We start from the raw sequence: 18,564 nt of genomic DNA, 5'->3' as shown, positions 1-18,564 counted from the left end.
TCTCACAGTTCTTCATTTAGCAGATGGCATAGAGAATGGGATATGCAGGTGGCCTGCATGGCTTGTGGTTCCCAGGAGGTTCTTAAACAGATTCCAGGTTGGAAAGATTTTGCCTTTGTCAAAACAGAACCTTAAATAATATGTTCAGTTTCTTTTGATGTTTATCCATTTACATTTCAAGTTAAATCAGTTGTGTTTGTAAACGCTTTTCACAATACATTTTGTTTCACAGCAGCTTTACAGAAAACCATGATGTTAATGTTTAGAATATTTTATTTTGTCTCCATCAAGAATGCATTAAACTGAACAAAAGTGACAGTAAAGACATAATGCTGAAAAAGGTTTCAAATAAATGCAAAAAAAAAAAGTGTAATACAGTTTACAAAAATATTAGTTTTTAACATGACAGTAAATTATTTTTGAGCAGCAAAATCAGCATATCCAAATGATTTCTGAAGGATCATGTGACATTGAAGACAGGAGTGATGATGAGGAAAATTCAGCTTTGATATCACAGGAATAAATAGCATTTTATAAAATAGAAAACTGTTTAAAATATTTTATAATATTTCTGTTTTTACTATATTTTGATCAAATAAATGCAACCTTGGTCTACATAAAATACTGGATTCAAAAACATTTAACAATCTTCCAACCCCAAACGGCTGACTTGTAGTATACTGTATGTAAGACAAAAAAAAGTTAATAGTTAATTTCATAGTTAATGGTTTGTTAATAGCGAGAATTGGACCTTAAAATAAAGTGTGACCATAATTACTTCTAAACGACCATGCATAAACAAATATAAGCCGTAGTCTTTGTCTTATAGTCTAGATGCTCAGCAAATTTTAAAATGGCACAGATGTACTATAAATAGGATACTGCTTATCATCAGTCAATATGTATATGTTGATCAGTAACATACAGTTGGTAATTCATCATCAGTCTGATCAATGATTATTGTTACTGTCAAGCCAAGGCAGAAGGAAAGGTCAGTCTGAAGCATTCATCCGTAACGGAGGTCTGTCATCCATCACCGGATGACACCACACAGAAATTCCAAAACCAAATTATCGTTTTTGTTTGGTTTCTGACTTTGTTTTTCTAAAAGTCATTGGACAGGGTTGTCCGCATACTTTTTTGACCATATAATGCCAATGTTATTTCACAAGGACATGTTAGATTTGTAAGACCTCATTAGCTGAGGGGACATCAACAGGTTTCTTGAAGCACCATGATGGTTTCCTGCGCATCATTGCTCTTTTCTGAGTTAATGATACATTGCATCTTCCTTAAATCTATCTGTAACAATTGGAATCCCAGGGATGCTGTGTGATACTTCCCCCCTCTGTGTCCGTCTCGCCCAGGGGCATATTAAGTGTCAAGCCTGTCCAAGTCAATTATGCCTTTCTCTCAGTCACTCACTCCTGGAATGATGCCCGACCCAGAATCTCATTCGCACACACTCGTTCAAACACCCCAGTGAAGTGTTCCCGTCCGGGTCGTCTGAATTGCACCCACAGCAGCTCCTGTCGTCATTAATTCAGGTTATAATTGAGGCGGACACTACAATTGGTTCTGTCTGTACTGCAGTTCAACACTGCAAAGCTAAAATCTCCACCTTCTTAATGCTCACAGGAGCAGCACGGGGAATATGGGAATATAGGGATCAAGTGCAGACAGTGCTAATACACATTCATTGTGTTGTAGGGATAATTAAGACTATAGAGACCGAATAATTATGCTCAGACTGTCTCTTCTATCTGAATTCATGCTTTTTTTTAGATTGCTTAATGGGATTGTGAAGAATATTTTGGACTTTTAAGATTGTATGAGCTTGTTTTTATCTGATTGGCTTAGTTTATTAATAGTTTAGTCAAACTCTGGTTGTCTAGCTACGTGTAACTGAACTTACTGTCTATGATTTTTTTAATTCATTATTCTCCTCTGGATTTTAACGTCAACATGAAACACTGCAGAACAAGATTTTCTTCCTTAGTATTCTTGACTTATTTTCTTGTACAAATATCTAAACACTATTGAATCAGTATAAATTTTCTTGAAAAGCAAAATGACTTAAGATATTAAGTATTGTTCTCTGTAAAGTTCATAGAAATTTTGTAAGGTTTTTTGCTTAAAACAAGAAAAATATCTGCAAGTGGGGTAAGAAAAATCATCTTAAAGTCAAACGGAAAACAAGATTTATTTATTTATTTATTTATTTATTTTGCCTTTTTGGCAGATGTTTTTCTTAGTTTGATATAAAAAGTAACAAAATTATTATAATATTTTTTTCAGTGAACAGGTCTTAATGTCTTAAGACATTTTGCTTTTAAAGAAAATGTATCTTGATTTAAGAATGTTGAGATATTTTGTAATGCAAAACAAGACAAACATACTAAGTAAAAAATAATTTTGCAGTGTAATGTGATGTACCGTTTTTCAGAGTTTGTATGCTATTTAATACTGTCACCTTTAATAAATTAATGTTAGCAAACGTCAAATTGCTGGGTCACACTTTATTTTAAGGTCCAATTCTCACTATTCACAAACCATTAACTATGACTTTTGCCTCAATAAACTCCTAATTTGCTGCGTATTCATAATTAATAAGGTAGTTGATAAGTTTAGGTATTGGATATGAATAAAGATTAAATTTAATGATTAAATACATGGAAAATAGTCATGCAGAATGTATGCTTTATAAGTACAAATAAACAGCCAATATATTAATAATAGGCATGCTAATAAGCAATAAGTTAATAGTGAGAATTGGTAAATATATCAAAGTCTTACCAATTAATGCATACAATATACTACCATTCAAAAGTTTGGGTTCAGTAAAATTGTGTAATATTTTTGAAAGAATACTTATTTTACCACATGCAGTAAAATACGTGATATTGTGAAATATCGCAATAAAAAAAACTGTTTTCAATTTTAATTAAATGTAATGTATTCCTTTAATACAAAGCTGAATATCCAGCAGACATTACTCCAGTTTTAATACAGTATGTTGATTTGCAGTTCAAGAAACATTTCTTATTATCAATGTTCAAAACATTTGTGTTGCCTGATATTAATGTGGGAACCATGATACATTTTTTCAGGATTCTTTGAGGTATGTTCAAAAGAGCAGCATTTTTTTAAATAAAAATCTTCTGTAATGTATTTGCTATCACTTTTGATTAATAAGAGTATCTAAAAAAATATACTGACCTAAACGATAAAAACACTTCATAGCTATTTGACTAAACTAATACTCTGCATGGCCTATGTGTAATAAATTGGTTCCACAGCGGGGGTCGTTATATTTTGATAAAAGATTACAAAAAAATTCCATTATTTTTCTTTGGAAAAACATGCACTGATGAATCAGCAGGAACATGTATTAAGAAAGTAAATGGGGCCCATTTTGATTCATTGCTGACTTCAATATCAAGGAGGATCCTAATGATTTGGCACATTGACATGTTGCTTGTTGTCCCTGAACTGTAAAAATGAAATGCTCCTGACTCCATCCATGTTTGACGGGAATGAAGACATTGCCACAAATCACTCTGACTGAGTGAATGCCATTATGAGCTTTAATGCAGTTCACCACAGCTGCTTCATATTTCTCTGTCTTTTCCCCTCTTGGGTCCTTGGTCGTGCCTTTTTAACCATTTACCATCCCTCACTCCCACCCACTTCCTTCCATTTCTTGCCACCTCTGCTCTCCAAAGAGAAGAAAAACTGTGTTTTATGTGTCGAAGCTGGTGGAATGTGTGATAGACGGTCATTTATCCAGACTGGTGTCTGGACTGAGCTGAGTTTGTGTTCAATGATTCTGTGATTGGTCTGGTGGTCTGATCTGTCTTATCTGTCAAAGCTGGCCAAAATAGACTCATATTAGTCTGTGAACCCTCTATACATGAGATAATGTGCAAGAAACGCACACACATGAAATCTTCTAGCCCCAGGAGAGGGTTGCCCCCTTGGATGCCATTTTGGGCTGTGATTAAAAAGTGTGTGTGTGTGTGTGTGTTCGCAGAGGTGGCTGGAGTGGTGAGCTATAACACAATGACCTTGCTCTCTAATCAGTCAGCTCGCCCATCCTCTTAACACTCACACACTCACCCACACACACACACAATAGCCACCAACCCACAGACATAGCACTGAAAATTCTCCACTGAAGAGAGCATTCACACACAAACAATATATTTTTTCTCTCTGTCATCGTTTTTGTCTCAGCGTCCTTTGTTCCATGAGTGAACAGGGTAGACAATGGACCTGTGAAGGATGTTAAGATATTATGTCCACTTTCAGTCTTTCTAGCTGTGAAAGTAATCGCCAAAACCTCAGAGACAAAATGCTTTTCAAATAAAGGTTGATGTATTGCACGCTGGAGACAAACGGTGGTGTTTTTTTCAGCCCCTGAGACAAGAGGAGCCTATTAAGGTTCTTTATAGTATAGTCTGATTGGAAGTAGTCTATGAGCTGCCTATGTGGGAAGAATTTAAAGGCTTCATACACTGTTGGGGGAAACAAATTCAGGATTTAGCTAAAAAAAAAAAAAACGGTAAGCATGATATATCAGTCTAACTTAAATGTGTCATTTATTTTATCCAGTATTTGTTTATTTCATGTATTTTTATGGCTTTTTTAAAGCCTGTGGTGGCGTTAACTTAGCAACATGCTAATGTCAGAATGAACAGCTGTTTGTTTTGTATTTGTATGTAAATAGACTAAATATGTCATATCTTTGTTTTATGAGGTTTATTTTAGTTTGCTTGTTGCCTTAGAAAATAGTAGAGAGCAAAGCCGCTCATTTGCAGCTGTATATATTTGTGCTCATGCTTTTTGTTCATGTCTCTTTCTTTTTTTATTTTTCAATCGCTCAACTGTACACACACATGACATCTGTTCAGACAAGTGTTTCAATGATTAATGTGAAGTCAGAGCGCTTTTGAAGTGCTTTTTAAATAGATTTGCTAGATTCGTGGCTGCTCACGTGTTAATCAGAAATCAGAATCCTAAAGAACTGTCAGAAATGAGAAGGCAGCAATGAATCAAGTTACCGTGGATTTGATATTTAATCCGATCAATGAAACCCAAAATGACCTGGCATTGCTCTTAGAGGGACGACGGCGCCTTCATCCAACTCACCACACCGAACCACATTTGTATTCCTCTCTGTTTGAGTCAAACTTTGACTGAATAACACTGTGTAATGAATCACAGAGTGGTGATATCAAAGGGTCTGATGGAAAATCAGTCATGCACTGTGATTGTATCAAGCTTTATGTGCAGATCACAAACAAAAACAGAGTTGCAGTGTCTCCGTCTGGGTTTCATGGCTCTGGCATAGAGAAGTGTGTTTACCGTATGCTGTGTGTTTCACCTCGTGAATTTGACATCATTGCACTCTGTTCTCACACACCGTGTGGGGGCATGATGAAATATCTCATCTCTAGTGGTTTGTGTGAGTTGTTGAAGGGGTGAGAGAAGCCCAGTGCTGAAAGAATGAAATGTGAGTGCAGGGCTGGATGTGTGCCGGATAGTGAGGAGAGTCCTCGCCTGCTGAGCCGTGGAAATGATTCCGGAGAGCACAATGTGAAAGACAAATGAGTGTTGTAAGAGAGAGTACATTTGGACTGTGAGAACATGGATTGTATACCTCCAGAGACTAGCCGTCCCAGGGGTGTCATGCTCCTATGGTTTCCGAGGGGATCCTGGCTCAATTTGTACCTTAGATGAGATAAGACATGACCATGAAAAAAAGACTTTTTAACAACTTACAAATTCTCAAAATAAGTGAAATTAGACTAGCAGTAATGCCTGGATTAAAATGTAGATTTCATGTACATTCTTAATTTTGATTCTTTAAATCTGAGACCAAAATAAATTTTCAGGTTTCTGAATTGCATGCAAGAAAAAAAAGTGTATACTGCAAAATAATGACAAGAAAACAAGTCTTTCTATTAAGCATACAGCATTACTTGTGTAGTCAAACCAATCTTATCAACAGTGGAACCAGTGTAGTCCGATTCATGACCAAATGAATCTGATGAACATTTAAGTGAATCAAAACCATACAGTGCAACAAGTGTAGTCTGATCATGAACAAATGATTCTTATGAACTGGTTCTTTTTGTAAATCAGATCCATACAGCACAATTGGTGTAGTCTGATTTACAAACAAATGATTCTCATGAACTAGTTCATTTTAGTGAATCAAAACTATACAGTGCAACCAGTCTAGTCTGATCATGGACAAATGTTCTTTTTAGTAAATCAGAACCATAGAGCACAATAGGTGTAGACCGATATACAAACAAATGATTCTTATGAACTTTTTCATTTTAGTGAATCAAAACCATACAGCGGAATTGGTGTAGCCTGAGCATGGACAAATGATTCTTATGAACTGGTTCTTTTTAGTAAATCAGAACCATACAGTGCAAAAGGTGTAGACTGATTTACAAACAAATGATTCTCATGAACTTGTTCATTGAGGTGAATCAAAACTATACAGTACTATACAGTGATATACGAACAAATGATTCGTTAACACTTTAGTAGAGGGACCAGTTCTCACTTTTAACTAATTGCTTCTTAGCATACCTATTATTAGCACATTATTGGCTGTTATTAACACTTATAAAGCACATAATCTAAATCCCTAATCCTACCGAATACCTGAACTTAATAACAACCTTAATATTAATAAGCAGCCAATTAAGCGTTTATAGGGGTAAAAGTCATGGTTAATGTTTTTTTTTTAACAAGTGAGAACTGGCCCTTAAAATAAAGTGTGACCAGTGAGTCTTATGAACTAATTAATTTTAGTGAATCAAAAAACCATACAGATGCTACTAGTGTATTCTGCTTCATGGACAAATGATTCTTAAGAAATACACTTTATTATTACTCCCAGTGATATATATTTTAGTATAGTAAAGCATGAGAAGTTATGTTATTTTTTTCCAGCCACGAGTTGTCATCGTAAGAATCACCGCTAAGCTTTTACAAGGCATTATGGGTTTGTTAGGTGCTTATTAAAGCATTTAGTCTTTTTCCAGGGCTCATTTGTGGTGACTCCTCTGAGAGATTGTCAACACAGAGGCAAAATGAGCTAAAGACTGTGAGTAGCTACATTCCCCTCAGCTTCTGTCACTATGCCCAGTGTATGTCAGCTGTTTAAATAGACCTTTATGTTTAGGTCATGCAAAATCTCTGGGCTCTGTGTCCCAGTGGTTGTGATGAGGTCGGTGTAGAGGTGTGCTAGATGCTGTCAGAGCAAAGCAGAGTCATTTGATTTATAACCGCTTTCAGAACTGTACTGCTTCATCTAGATTCATAACTATTATTAAATTAATCAAAGAGCCTGTGCAATGCTTCTGTCTCCAACAGTTTTTCAAGTACTTTTTGTGTTTTACTCGTCCTTTCATTAATGAGAATAAAGCTAAATGTACCTATATGTTTTAGAACAAACTACTTAGTTTTTGGCCATGCTTGCTGCAGTCTTTCTTAAAAGATACATTTGTGCATCTTAGCTATTAACACTGTGAATGCTTTATTTTTATTTTTATTTATGTTTTACTTCTTACTAATTACTCACTCTATCTCTCTCTCCCTCTCTCTTTCCCTTTCTGTCTGTCTCTCCATCAGGAACTGTGTGATGATCCTCACTTGTTTGTGGATGGGATCAGTGCCCATGACCTGCACCAAGGGCAGCTGGGAAACTGCTGGTTTGTGGCGGCCTGCACCAGCCTGGCTTCCCGAGAGTCACTGTGGCAGAAAGTAAGTCAGTACAGCGTGTAAACATGCGTCTATGCTGCATGTAATGTTCCCTCTGAGCTTCAGTGTGGCTGCTGCTCAGTTAGAATACCAGATACTAACAGATACCAGTACTCAGGAAAAATCTAGAGATTTCTTTAAATGAGAATTTCAAATGCTTTTAGAATTGTTTTGAATGGAGTCCATCTTAATGTGCGCTGATGTTCATTATAAAAGTGCAGCTGTGAGAAGATTTACACGCAAATCCCCAGAACTGATTAATCTGCAAGATAATGAGAGCATTGCAGAATTTGGAGGCCATTATTATTATGATCTTGTGACCTTGATAAAAAAAGAAAAATAAATAGCGGGGGACATCAATCAATATATCAATATCAATATTATTTTTGTATTATAATATAACTATATTTATGATATTATAATAAAATAATAATGTTATATTGATAGATTATTTATTTTTTACTATATATTATTGTATCATATATTTCATTTAATTAATATTTGATTAACTGTACAAAATAAATCTGTATGTAATTTATTTTATTTTTATTTAGATCATTTATTTAGATTATTTAGAACTAAAATTTGTTCATACTGTATATGTGACATAATTCATATCATGTCAAACTAATAATGATTTAAATTAATTAACAAATTTACTTTTGAATTTTTTTTTTTATCAAATACAATAATAATATTTGGATTTGGTTTAAAATTAATTGTGCCTTGATATTATTAATTATACTTTATCAAATATTGATGTATGTATTTTATAACATATAAATTTATGTACATTTTGTACATATTGTTCAGTGTTAGTTTTATTTTTTTAACATTGGTTCAAAATTCATAAATATGTACAGTACTACATCATTCTGGTAACACTTTAACATAGAGACCAATTCTCACTATTAACCAGTTGCTTATTCGCATGCCTATTATTAACATATTGGCTGTTTATTAGTACTTACAAAGCACATTCTGACCTTATTCTACATCCCTAATCCAACCCAATACATAAACTTAACAACTACTTTACTAATTATTAATAAGCAGCAAATTAGAAATTTATTGAGTCAAAAGTTGTAGTTAATGGTTTGTTAATAGTGAGAATTGGACCTTAAAATAAAATGTGACCATGATTATAATATATACAATTATAGAATAATGTATGGAATTACAGAGCTCATTAAATATGAATGGTTTCCCCAATAAAAATTGGTTTTGCTCAGAAAGATAGTTGAGTTAGAAAAAATAGTTAAGTTTTCCCTACATTTATTACTTTTACTTGCAGATACTTGCAGAGGTTTCCCATAAGACCTGTGCTGTGGGATTTAAACATGCATTTTCTTGCATTTTTTGTCAGAATATCTTTTTGTTACCTTATATAAAGAGTGTGTTAAGCAGCAAGGAGGAGAAAAACAGTCTCTCTGAGCTCTATTAGCAGCTGTAGGAGGCAGCCTGCCATTGGATCTGTGTGCTCTATTAGGAACCATTACCTGATGATGGTTAAACAGGGAGAGATCCACTCACCTGTGGTTTCATGAATGCACACACACACACACACACATACTGGTGTCCCAGCTGGTGTAAACTATATTTCAGTTTCTGTTTATATCTTTATTGGTGTTAGACAGGTAAAGGGTGTTAATGGTTAATGATTTCTAAGCTGTTATTTAGCTTAAATGTTAAGCTTCGGTCCCCCCGCATCCTCCCCAGTGGGTGAAGTGTTTTCCCCTGCCTAGGGAAAGATTTCCTCTCCCCTAGAAACACACATCATCATGAAGGGGTTGACTTATAGGGCTTTCCCATGTGACTCCTCTCCCTCGTCCTGTCATTTGTTTTCCTGACAGAGTCGGGCATGGATAAATGAAGGTGTGTGTGCTGCTATCCTTGCCCCGTGTCTTTGCAGCAACCTTTTATCACACCCAATCACATGCACCCGGCATGGATACATTCTCAAGGGCAGTGGTTATCTCAAGATGACTTAAAATAAGACCTAACAAGAATTCATATAAGCTAAAACAGCTAACAACCCTTAGAAGAAGCAGGATTCCTACAGTTTAGAAGGACATGGATATATGATGTAGTCTGATTTTAAAAATGTGATTTCCAGACCTGGAAAGTGATGAAAATGTATAAAATGTTATTACTCTCCCATAGACATTTGTATATATATATTTTATTAATATACATTTTTGTGTTTATACCAAGCTCAAAAACATTTGATCAGGTAGAAATTGTGAGTAAAACTCATTTTTTAAGCCAGAAAAAAACTGGAATAGTCTTTGAATATTATCGTGGACAGTGAAGAGCCTTGGGGTCTAAAAGATTGAGAACCACTGCTCGAGGGCATTGCCATTACACCCCAGTACATTCATTATTTAAAGAACTACAACCACTAAAAGCACAAGTTTTGTTTTATTCATGAATTATTTTGATCTTCTTGAATTATTAGTGCGATTTATCTTGAGTTACAGTCTCATCACGCAGCTAAACATGAACAATCAGACAGATAAAGCTTAAGATCTGGTCATAAAATCAAATTTTATAGGTCTTTAGGAAATTCATTTTAAACTACTTAGTCTGGGTTAAGTAGACTCAACAGGAAGCCGCCGTACGCTTAAAGTTCTCTCACTTCTGGAACTCAATGGAGCACTCGATGTTCTCCGGACTCAAGCCGTCTTCAAAGGCGAACAGAAAATACATCACCTTGCGAACCTTGGCCAGCTCGGCTATCCTCTCGCCGAACTCCTGAGCGTCGGCCTCGTAGCATTGGATGGGATCTTCATCTGCGCTTTTCCAGAAGAGCCCGGTCGGTTCAAGGAGCTGACGGGTCATGAGGTAGGTCAGGTCCGGCGTCCAGAGCTGGGAGGTGGCGATGATGTTGAGGCGGCCGGAACTGGACATGCAGATGTTCCAGCGGGTGAAATCCAGGCTCTGTTCGGAGAAGTCCAGACGGTAGACGTACTCGTTGGACTTCAGTAGACGCTCTCCGTCTTGGCGTCTCTGACCTCGCTGCTGCAGAGACTGCACTCGCAGACGCATCATCTCCGTCAGCTGTGTATCTGGGTTGAACGTCAGCTCAAGAGACATGTTCCCAGTGAAGATGTTTTGAAACCTGACAGCTTAGGGCTTCTTCTTTCTCTTGTCTGTCCGGATTAGGCTTGTTATCCGCCGTGTGACCTCCTCCTCGCTTGGCTGATGTCTTCTGCGGTGCCTGCGTGCCACAGTGAGACTTGTGCTATGAAACCAACTTATTTCACAGTGGAGGTTTCTGTTTAGCTGTTTGTTGCTCTGGGTAACAGCAGTGCTGGGCTCTCCAAGAGGGAATTTGAGACATCTGTGTTTGCTACATGTGTTTGTTTCACATTCACTGTCGACAACTGAACAGAATTCACCTGCAGTCAGCATCACAATGTGTACCTGAGTCCAGATAATGGAACTGCTTCTCTTGGAACAATTACCACAGAGGTGTACTTGAAATCTAATCTCTGTTCTGTCCCAGAGGACTCGCTCAGGATGAAAGAGGGTTGTTCTGTACAGCATCCAAATCACCCTGGTGTTAATATTCAGGAAAATGCAGCTTTTTTTTTTACCTGCGTCTGTCTGTATTTATGAACTTTTAAATGGATAAGCAATGTCATGAACCTGACTCACAAAATTTTTGCATCTAGTTTAGTGCTCTTTTTCTAGTGTTTTTGTTTCTATATTTCTTCTTTTGAAGAAAATATCCTGTAAATGTAGACAATATTTTGCATTGTCATTAATTTGAGTTCTTTGACTAAAATGACAAATGACAAGAAATAAAATTGGGCTATGTGATAAAATATTATTTGTCAACAAAACTAATATGTGACCCAGGACCACAAAACCAGTCATAATGTTTAATTTCTTTTTATTTAGATGTATAAATCATCTGAATAAATAGGCTTTCCGTTGATGTATGGTTTGTTAGGATAGGAAAATATTTGGATGAGATACAACGATTTGAATATCTGGATTCTGAGAGTGCGAAAAAAATTTAAAGGGTAAAAATTAATTTCTTAGCAATGTATATTACAAATAAAAAATTGGGCTTTGATATATTTACCATAGGAAATTTAGAAAATGTCTTCATGGAACATTATTTTTCTTTTTTCTTAATATCCTAATGATTTTTGGCATTAAAAAAAATCTATAATTTTTACCCATACAATATATTTTTTCACTATTGCTACAAATGTACCAATGCTACTTAAGACTGGTGTTGTGGTCCAGGGTCACATATTTAGTTGTCACACAATTTTGTTCCTCAGTCCTTATCTTATTTTCCTATTTTCAGGTTATCCCAGACTGGAAGGAGCAGGAATGGGATCCAGAGAAGGCAGACTCTTATGCAGGAATATTCCACTTCCGCTTCTGGCGGTTTGGGGATTGGGTGGACGTGGTGATCGATGACCGTCTCCCCACAGTGGATAACCAGCTGGTGTACTGCCATTCAAATGATAGCAATGAGTTCTGGAGTGCCCTTGTGGAAAAAGCCTATGCCAAGTAAGCAGTTCAGCGGAAGCAGACGAATTCGAAAGGTCTATACAGAGATTAACATTGAAGTGGTGCGATAACATAGTGATGCTAGAAGTTCTTTCTCTATACCAATCAAGAGTTTATGGCTGCTATGAGGCCCTGGATGGTGGAAACACAGCTGATGCCCTGGTGGACTTTACTGGTGGTGTGTCAGAACCCATGGACCTTCTGGAGGGCCTGTTTGCTCAGGATGAAGTCGCCAGAAACCAGCTCTTTGAGAGAGTGCTCAAGGTCCATAATCGAGATGGTCTTATCAGCTGCTCTATCAGGGTGAGAAGGACACTCTTACTTCATTTCGGTATATTTTACTACAGTATACAATATAATTTTTATATTTATTAATATGTTTATACACAATGTAAACACATATAGTGTATATTATTGATCAGCATTTGTCTCACGTCTGTCAAGATTTGTATTCAGACACAAATCCATCTATTAATCCAGCCATCCATCATTTTTTTCTGCCTCCATTTATTTTCTTTCATAAGACTGTACCTTGCCAGACTCAAAGCAATCTTTGATTGTGTGTGACTTGCTTATCAATGGTCTGTGAAACCTTTCATCCATAGTGGGGAAAAAAACGATGTTTTTGAATCTCTTTATAGCTGGAAGTTGTTTATCTTCACTAGAATATCAAATAAAATGCCTCTCAGTCCACTAAGAGAACTCCATTGAGTGTTCAGCAATATTTAGAAATACATTTCAACAACATCATCTGATGTGCCAGACAGGTCTGTAAAGCAAACAGGTAATCTGGGGATAAAAACGGAAACAATTTGATCAAGTTTCACCACAATTTAAGGGATTTTGATCAAATGTTAAGGAGAAACTGTTTGCATAGATTTATAAATGTTCTGTTAGATACTTAACAAAGTCCTTTCATGTCCAAGTTTAGTCACTCTCTGTCCAGTCTTGATTATGTCGACACAATTATTCATGTCACAGAGCCTACACGTCTATGCATATTGTCAGCTTCATTTGCACAGCAAGCTCTCTGCTCATTGGAGTGTGAATAAATGGGCGTGGCTTGTCTCCTACTGATTAACATCACCATATTTCACTGTACCATGAAATAACGGCCCATGTTTTCATAATCGATAATTCACAGAGAGTGCATGTGCTTGCATTCTAATCCGGGATAAAGATAATTATGCTTTTGGATAGACTTGAAATTGATCTAACTGAAATGTATCTTTGGTGTACAGGCAACAACAATAGAGGACATGGAGGCAAGACTGGACTGTGGGTTAGTGAAAGGTCATGCCTATGCGGTGACCGATGTCCGCAAGGTCCGTCTGGGACATGGCCTCCTGGCGTATTTCAAGTCAGAAAAGCTACACATGATTCGCATGAGGAACCCCTGGGGTGAAAAGGAGTGGAGTGGGCCGTGGAGCGATAGGTGAGACTTTCCCCTCTTGGACTGGAGGTAATACAGACTCAGCAGGGGTATACAATCCTGTGGATTTTAGTTCCAACACACTCACCTAGAAGTTTCTAATGAGTCTGAAGAGCTTGATTAGTTGGTTCAGGTGTGTTTAATTAGGGTTGGAGCTAAACTCTGCAGGATAGTGGCCACTCCATGGAGCCAATAATCTAAATTAGAAAACTATGATTATGTAGATGTGTTGTTAAATGATTGAATTATTAATTTAAAATTTAATGGGGTATTTCGGTAAACATGTTAAATAATTTAAAAAATGTGCCTGTCAAAAGTTTTGGGAATAATTAGAAAGAAACTGAATAATTTTTAAAGGTTATATAAAATACACAGTTTCACCTAATCTCATGTTAATCTTGAGTACCTATAGAGTAGTACTGCATCCTTCATATATCCAAAAAGTCTTAGTTTTATCATATTTATAAAAGAAAAATACAGCTTTCCGATTCTTCTGGAGGCGTGCGGTGGGCGTTGTTTCCATTAACATTTATTCACTTATGTGCTGATTTCCAACAAAAGACAGAAATCTGATGCAATTGTACTTACATGAATGGGGTCTTTTATCACTGGGACCGCTCCATGTTTCGACCTGGGCCTTATTTATGAAACATTCGTCACTGAAATAACAAGAACACACAAAGGCACTACACTCCGTTGCTGACCCGGAAAAACAAACTGCATCTACTGTTCATGTAACGCTGGGTTCCTGGGGAAGCTGAATACGGTAAACATTCCCTCACATCCAAAAACACACTTATTTAGAGACATTCTGGAACAATGCTATGCAGCGCTGCCGAGTGCCGACGATTTCCTGATGAAGCGCGTTGATGTGCGCGGTCTCATTCTCCTTTGGTCAATGTGTGTGCGCGGGCACCTTTTCCGAGAGAAATGCTCATATAAGGAGTTCCACCATCATCTACGTCATTAGATCCATGATCGAAAACAACCAGCTGAAACTTGTACCAACCCAGAAGTAAGATTTTCAGCACAGAAAATTCTTCTAAATTATTTTTTTTAACTTTGGCCATGTTTAGCATGAGAATCCATCTCTTTAACACTGTGAATAACTCTGAATACATGAAACACCATTGTACCCCCCCTTTAAAAAAAAAATATTATCATAGGACATGATGGGAAATAAGGGAGCTAATGCCTTGTTTAGACTGTCAGTCCAAATCAGATTTTGTGCACAACCATTTGGAATCTGATTTTATTTAGCAAGTGTAAACCGCAAAAAAATAAATACAATTTCATTAAAGGGATAGTTTACCCAAAATGAATTTCGACCTGCACTCACCAAAAGCACATTGTTTCTGCACCAACTGCCAGCATGTTTCCTACAACAATGTCTGACATTTTTACATTTTAAGTGGCAACAAAAAAAAAGTTAGAGCAGTCAGACTGAATCAGATTTTCAGAAATGTCATTTGAATCAGTGTTTGCAGAAGTTGTTAAAAATAACAATATACTGCTAGTCAGCACAGTTTACACTCCTCTTTAAATTTTGAGACTGGTGGAGATGGCAGCATGGAATAAAGCAACTTCATTGACACAGAAAAAAATCCAGATATTCCAGAAAACAAAAGAGGGACAAACCAAATAAGATCTGAACCATTGCTATACACAGTGTGGACAGCCTGTCATTAAGAATCTGATACACAGTAATCAGATTTGGTCTGACAGTGTGAAAGTAAGCCCTGGTTGCAAGCCAGACTTAAACCCAGATTTCCAAATGATCACCAAAATGCAACTTTTTGCGACACTCAGTTCTTTATAATCTTTACAAAAACAGAGTGAAAGCACATACAGAAATGATTTGTCCTTTTGCCTTCTCTAGCTTCCTGCAGTGTAGCACTATACATCCTCAGAGACTAGAGAAAACCATTTCTCTCCTTCCTCTTGAGATGATTTCAGTATAAATAACACATAGCCAAAGTGACTATTCTTATCGCTGACTGGTGTGAAATTGAGATATCAAGCCAGACAGGCTGGTATAAAATAAGAAGCTGCTGTGATTGAAACACAGAGGTCTGGGGGTGTTAAGACATCCACCTCCTTTCATTTAAATAACTGTGCTCTTGTTTGATGACACCTACCCTAAATATCCACCACTGCAGGGAGCAAACATAATATTAAAATGGGGCTGTGTAATTGCAGAGAGGAAAATCTTGACAATCCTTCTTATCAGTCTTTGTTTAAGTGCTGCAAAAGACAGGGTTATATTGGCCTCTGAATTATTTACTGTCTAGCCAGAAGACTCTTACTGAGGTGAAAGCAATCTTTCTTCATATTTCTGCTTGATGAATTATTTATTCTGGGCTTGATTAGAAATATTATACTTGGTGAAGTGCTCTATTTCTTTCACAAAATTCTAGGAAATCTTAGTTGATGGTTATGGACGCAGGCTGTTGTCAGTGAGTATAGTCGTGTGTGTCGTGTGTGAATGTTTATTTCTCTCAGTCTGGTGTACGATGAGTAATCACTGCTCTGTTTTGTAGCTCAGAAGAGTGGAAGAAAGTGAGCAAGAGTGAAAGAGAGAAACTGGGCGTCACTGTTCAGGATGATGGAGAATTTTGGTGAGGCTCGCTGTACTCTTATCTTCTAGATCAATCTAGATCATAGTGTTATTATCACAGATGGGTTCCAAAAGTCTAAGAATAGTGAAAATGCTTCTGTCTTGCATACAGTATATTATGTGTGTGTGTGTGTGTGTGTGTGTGTGTGTGTGTGTGTGTGTATATATATATATATATATATATATATATATACACACACACACACACACACACACACACACACACACACACACAGATGTTGTTGTTGTTTATTTCATTATAATGAAAATAACTAATATATGCAATAAACTAAACTTTTTTTTTAAATTGCTTGGAGTACTGGTTAAAGCATAAACAATTTATATACAATTTATTAATCTAGGTAATTTATCGATATATTATATTATATTATATTATATTATATTATATTATATTATATTATATTATATTATATTATATTATATTATATTATATTATATTATATTATATTATATTATATATTAAATACTTAACAGTTGATTTGCAATTTGCATTCATCCAAAACATTAATCCAAAATCATTAACGTTAGTTACTCCATATGATGGACTAAGAATGAACAATTACTTGCATTTATTAATCTAGATTAATGTTAATTTATTTGTAAATCTATGTTAATGTCAATTAAGAAACATATTATTGTAAATGAGGGTTTACATATGATACAGTCATGTTAATTAAAATATCTTGTAATGATAGTAATGTATTAGTATATATGGAAATATATATAAAGAAAGCTATATTAAAACAGAAAATATTGTAAAGAATACTTCTCATTGATAGTTCATGATATAATGCAATTACTGATATTAACTAATTGAACAGTTTTGTAAAGTATTACTTTTTAAGGGTTAAATTGTTATAAAATACAAATAAAAAGCAGATCAAGTGAACAAAAATAATTTAGAATATCTTAGTGTTTGTTGTTACCCTGTTTTGCTTCAAAACCTTTTTTTTTTTTTTAAATCCTATTTTTTATTTATTTTTTTATTTTTATTTTTTTACTATTGTTCCCCAATGCATCTGATAAACACCTTAATTCACCATTTGTCATTGACTTCTGTTGCCCAACTGACTGTAAATTGTTTCACCAGGATGAACTTTGAGGATTTCTGTCACTACTTCACTGACCTGATCCTGTGTCGACTGATAAACACATCTTACTTGAGCATCCATAAGACCTGGGAAGAGGAGGTGATGAGGGGATCCTGGATCCACAGAGATGACCCACTCCGCAACCGCGCAGGAGGCTGCATTAACCATAAAACCACATTTCTGCAAAACCCACAGGTCAGCGTGCCTGTGCGCATCTACCTTTTTTAAATGTTGTTCTTATCCTGAAGGCATTTGATGCTCTGGGTCTTTATTGGACTGAGTTTAATGTATGTTTATGCCCGCAGTATGTTTTTGATGTGAGAAAAGTGGAAGATGAGGTGCTGATCTGCCTGCAGCAAAAGGAACGCAGAGCTACTCCAAAGGAGGGCAAAGGCGAGAACCTGGCCATTGGATTTGACATCCATAGGGTACAAAATTACATTCCAACACAATATAAACTTTCACATCTGCCTGCAGATAAAGCCAGTAATTATAAGAACAAAAAACACTGTATGGTATCCTGTCAGTCAATGTTCCTGTCTTGATCAAGCAACTTTTCTAACACCAGGTGGAGTTGAACAGGAAATACAGAATGCACTCGGCTCAGCAGAAGGTCGCAGGGTCAATCTACATCAACTCTCGCTGTGTCTTTCTGAGGAAAGAGTTAAAGGAGGGTCGTTATGTCATCATCCCCACAACCTTTGACCCAGGACAAAAAGGAGAGTTCCTACTCCGAGTCTTCACTGATGTGCCTTCAGACTGCAAGTAAAGTAGCTTCCAAAAAAGTATAGACCACACTTGTTGCTTATTAGCATGCATATTGTTAGCATATTGGCTGATTATTCTTGCACATATTAATATTTTATTCTACATGACTATATTCTAGATCCTGTAACCCTACCCTATAACTAAACATAACTTCTCAGTCACGTATGGTAACCCTCGTACTGTGATGGAAGGAATGGAGACAAGTTTTGTGTCAATTGAACGGCACTAGGGGTCACTCTTGGGAGCCCAAACATCTCTGACATCTTTGAGAAAAGGCCATTAAAATTGGGTGTGCAGAATTTGCATAGCTGGCCATG

At 36.3% G+C, this 18,564-nt stretch overlaps 2 protein-coding genes across 2 annotated transcripts in view; one reads left to right on the top strand and one right to left on the bottom strand.

Annotated features, from left to right (window-relative positions):
* Window positions 1–18,564, top strand: part of capn5b (calpain 5b) — a 29,639-nt gene that overhangs the window by 5,311 nt on the left and 5,764 nt on the right. Inside the window, exons 3-10 of the mRNA XM_026196209.1 lie at window positions 7,657–7,788; window positions 12,110–12,318; window positions 12,429–12,621; window positions 13,560–13,753; window positions 16,291–16,368; window positions 17,479–17,674; window positions 17,785–17,907; window positions 18,048–18,244. Of these exons, the coding sequence (XP_026051994.1) occupies window positions 7,657–7,788; window positions 12,110–12,318; window positions 12,429–12,621; window positions 13,560–13,753; window positions 16,291–16,368; window positions 17,479–17,674; window positions 17,785–17,907; window positions 18,048–18,244 (1,322 nt within the window). The remainder of the gene's footprint in view (window positions 1–7,656; window positions 7,789–12,109; window positions 12,319–12,428; window positions 12,622–13,559; window positions 13,754–16,290; window positions 16,369–17,478; window positions 17,675–17,784; window positions 17,908–18,047; window positions 18,245–18,564) is intronic.
* ompb (olfactory marker protein b) lies at window positions 10,420–10,938 on the bottom strand. The gene has a single exon (XM_026196210.1). It carries the CDS (start codon window positions 10,879–10,881, stop codon window positions 10,420–10,422), a length of 462 nt encoding a protein of 153 aa, XP_026051995.1. The 5' UTR covers window positions 10,882–10,938.

The sequence above is a fragment of the Carassius auratus genome, chromosome 21 (genome assembly GCF_003368295.1).
Source record: "Carassius auratus strain Wakin chromosome 21, ASM336829v1, whole genome shotgun sequence".
Lineage (NCBI taxonomy): Eukaryota > Metazoa > Chordata > Actinopteri > Cypriniformes > Cyprinidae > Carassius > Carassius auratus.
This window is presented reverse-complemented; position numbering and strand designations above follow the sequence as displayed.